Source organism: Poecilia latipinna, unplaced genomic scaffold (assembly GCF_001443285.1).
Source record: "Poecilia latipinna isolate Pla-1442-1.1 unplaced genomic scaffold, P_latipinna-1.0 Scaffold291, whole genome shotgun sequence".
In the NCBI taxonomy this organism is placed as follows: domain Eukaryota; kingdom Metazoa; phylum Chordata; class Actinopteri; order Cyprinodontiformes; family Poeciliidae; genus Poecilia; species Poecilia latipinna.
Genome location: NW_015112907.1, coordinates 8,624 through 10,965, shown reverse-complemented (window position 1 = coordinate 10,965; position 2,342 = coordinate 8,624). Strand labels below are relative to the sequence as shown.

At 41.9% G+C, this 2,342-nt stretch overlaps 2 protein-coding genes across 3 annotated transcripts in view; one reads left to right on the top strand and one right to left on the bottom strand.

The window, feature by feature from the left end:
- LOC106948499 (GRAM domain-containing protein 3) overlaps positions 1 to 2,342 on the bottom strand; it is a 22,833-nt gene that overhangs the window by 16,175 nt on the left and 4,316 nt on the right. The gene's annotated exons all lie outside the window — the stretch shown is intronic.
- LOC106948500 (uncharacterized) lies at positions 205 to 2,327 on the top strand. The gene is made up of 2 exons (XM_015034214.1): positions 205 to 471; positions 832 to 2,327. Exons 1-2 carry the CDS (start codon positions 355 to 357, stop codon positions 1,789 to 1,791), a joined length of 1,077 nt encoding a protein of 358 aa, XP_014889700.1. The 5' UTR covers positions 205 to 354; the 3' UTR covers positions 1,792 to 2,327.

Here is a 2,342-nt window from a genome sequence, read left to right as displayed (position 1 = left end):
AAATACAAATCAGATTTTTACTTTTGTGTTGAATGTGTCTTATACTAGTTATAAAACTAATGACAAAAAAAAAAAAAAACATTTTCATTTTTCTGCAAGCTTTACAAAATGCAGAATTCTTAGATAAGGCTGTGTCCGAATTCAGGGTCTGCATCCTTCGAAGGACTGGTCTACGTAGGACGGGTCCTTCGAAGGCCGGGAAAAAACTAAGACCGGAAGTAAAATATCTGTGGATTCGGACAGGTCTACCCTTCACCAACTGTCCCCGCCCCCACCTCAGCGTAACTCATGTTGCCAAGCAACCGTGACAGCGTTGAAATCACGTTTGGAGCTGCACTGCACTGAATTAAAGCGATGGATAATGATGCGATCTGCTGTTTTCTGTCCGCCTACATAATACTCGAACAGTTTATGATCTTGTTTCGTCGGCGCAGATATGTGTTATATCTCCGATTGAAGGACAACGTTCAGGTAATTTTTTTTATTCACAGCCTCTTGTGTAGCTAATAAAATGAACAATTTATTAACATTAAACTCATAACGTTAACGTTGTTAACGTTTAACAATAACGGCAATACGTTAATATGTAAATAATAAATAATATTAAATGATAAATCTTAGTTTTACATTTGACTGAATGATTCACTTTTTTAGTCAGTGAAATTAAACAGCTTTTAAATTTTTAACATTAACATTTCTTCGTTTATTTTATCTTTGTTTCTTTATTTTACCTTATGAAGTGCTTTACTTGCTTTGATCACTTACAATTACAAGAAATACTTTAATGTAAAATAAATATGTTTTCCTCTTCTCCTTCCTCTCGTTACCTAGACCAAATCCCTGTACTGCAGAGTTAACCTCAAAATACCTATCCTGGTCCGTTTTTTTTGTGATGAGGACACCAAGCCTGACTTTCGGTTGAGCAGGGAATCTTTGGCAAGGCTGCTTCATCTGCTCAACCAAGATCGGCGACATGGATGGGGTGCTACTATTGAGACCTTAGTTTTTCTATTCTGGTTGGCAAGCGGCACATCCTACAGAGTGGTCTCCAGAGTGTTTGGGATGCCTCGGTCCACTGTCCACAGCATTGTTCATAGGGTTACAGAGGAGGTGGTGGACATTCGCCACCAGGTCATCCACCTTCCAAAAACAGAAGAGGACCTGAATTCAGTGTCCCGTGGGTTTGCAGGGCTGGCACACCACAGAGCCTTTGTAAAGGCTGTGGGTGCAATTGACGGCTGCCACATCCGTATCAAGTGCCCAAGTGGCCCTGATGGTCAGTGCTACAGGAATAGAAAATTATTCCCATCAATAATTTTACAAGCCGTATCTGATCATCAGGGCCGCTTCATTGACACATACGTGGGTTGGCCTGGGTCAGTGCATGACTCTAGAGTACTGCGGCACAGTCCACTCTACCGGCAGTCGGTTTATCCTCCTCCGGGGCACTTCATCCTTGCAGATGGAGGGTACCCATGTCTGCAACAGCCACTCCCCCTCATCACACCGTACAAAAGACCACTACAAGGTGTGGGAGCCCAACGCTTCAATAATCATCATTCAAAAGCACGTTCTATTATAGAGCGTGCCTTTGGGATGATGAAAACAAGATTCCGGTCAATTTTTTTACAAGCGCTGGAGGTGCACCACACCTTTGTACCACATGTAAGTACTGGCCTAGTGTTTCAGTTTGTGCAGTATCTATCTATCTATCTATCTATCTATCTATCTATCTATCTAGGTCATAACAGCATGTGCCATCCTTCACAACATCTGCCTTGGAGCCGGTGATGTCATAGCACCAGAGAATGAGGCAGAAGTTGCAGAAGAGGATGAGGGGGAAGCTGGTTTGGAGGCAGTCAGTGGTGCTCTCTGGCGGGACCAACTTTCTGCCGAGGTGTCTGCTCTGGAGGAGATTCTACCAGACCATGACTACTTGCAGGTGAGTAAATATAATTATTTTTAATATATGTAAACCTCTCTGCACCAAAGTATTACCAGCATGACATTTTAATACTAAATTTTTGTGAACCATTACTTAATTTTGGATCACTGTGATTATAATCTAGTGATGCAGCAGTCGTCAATTGAGCCAGCCCTGTAACCTACTTGGAAGATGGAGTGGACAGTGAATGACAGCATCACAACCCTCTGCAGGCCACCATGTGTGATGCTTCACTTGCCATCCAGAAGAATAGTCACATGTCTCTGTTGCAGCACCCTATCCATGTTTCTGATCTTGCCTTAAAAGTTTTAGGCACACTGTCTTATTTTTTCTTTTTCTTTTAATTTTCCAGGAATAGGTCACTGAGGTTAATTCTGCAGTTTTTATTGTAAATAAC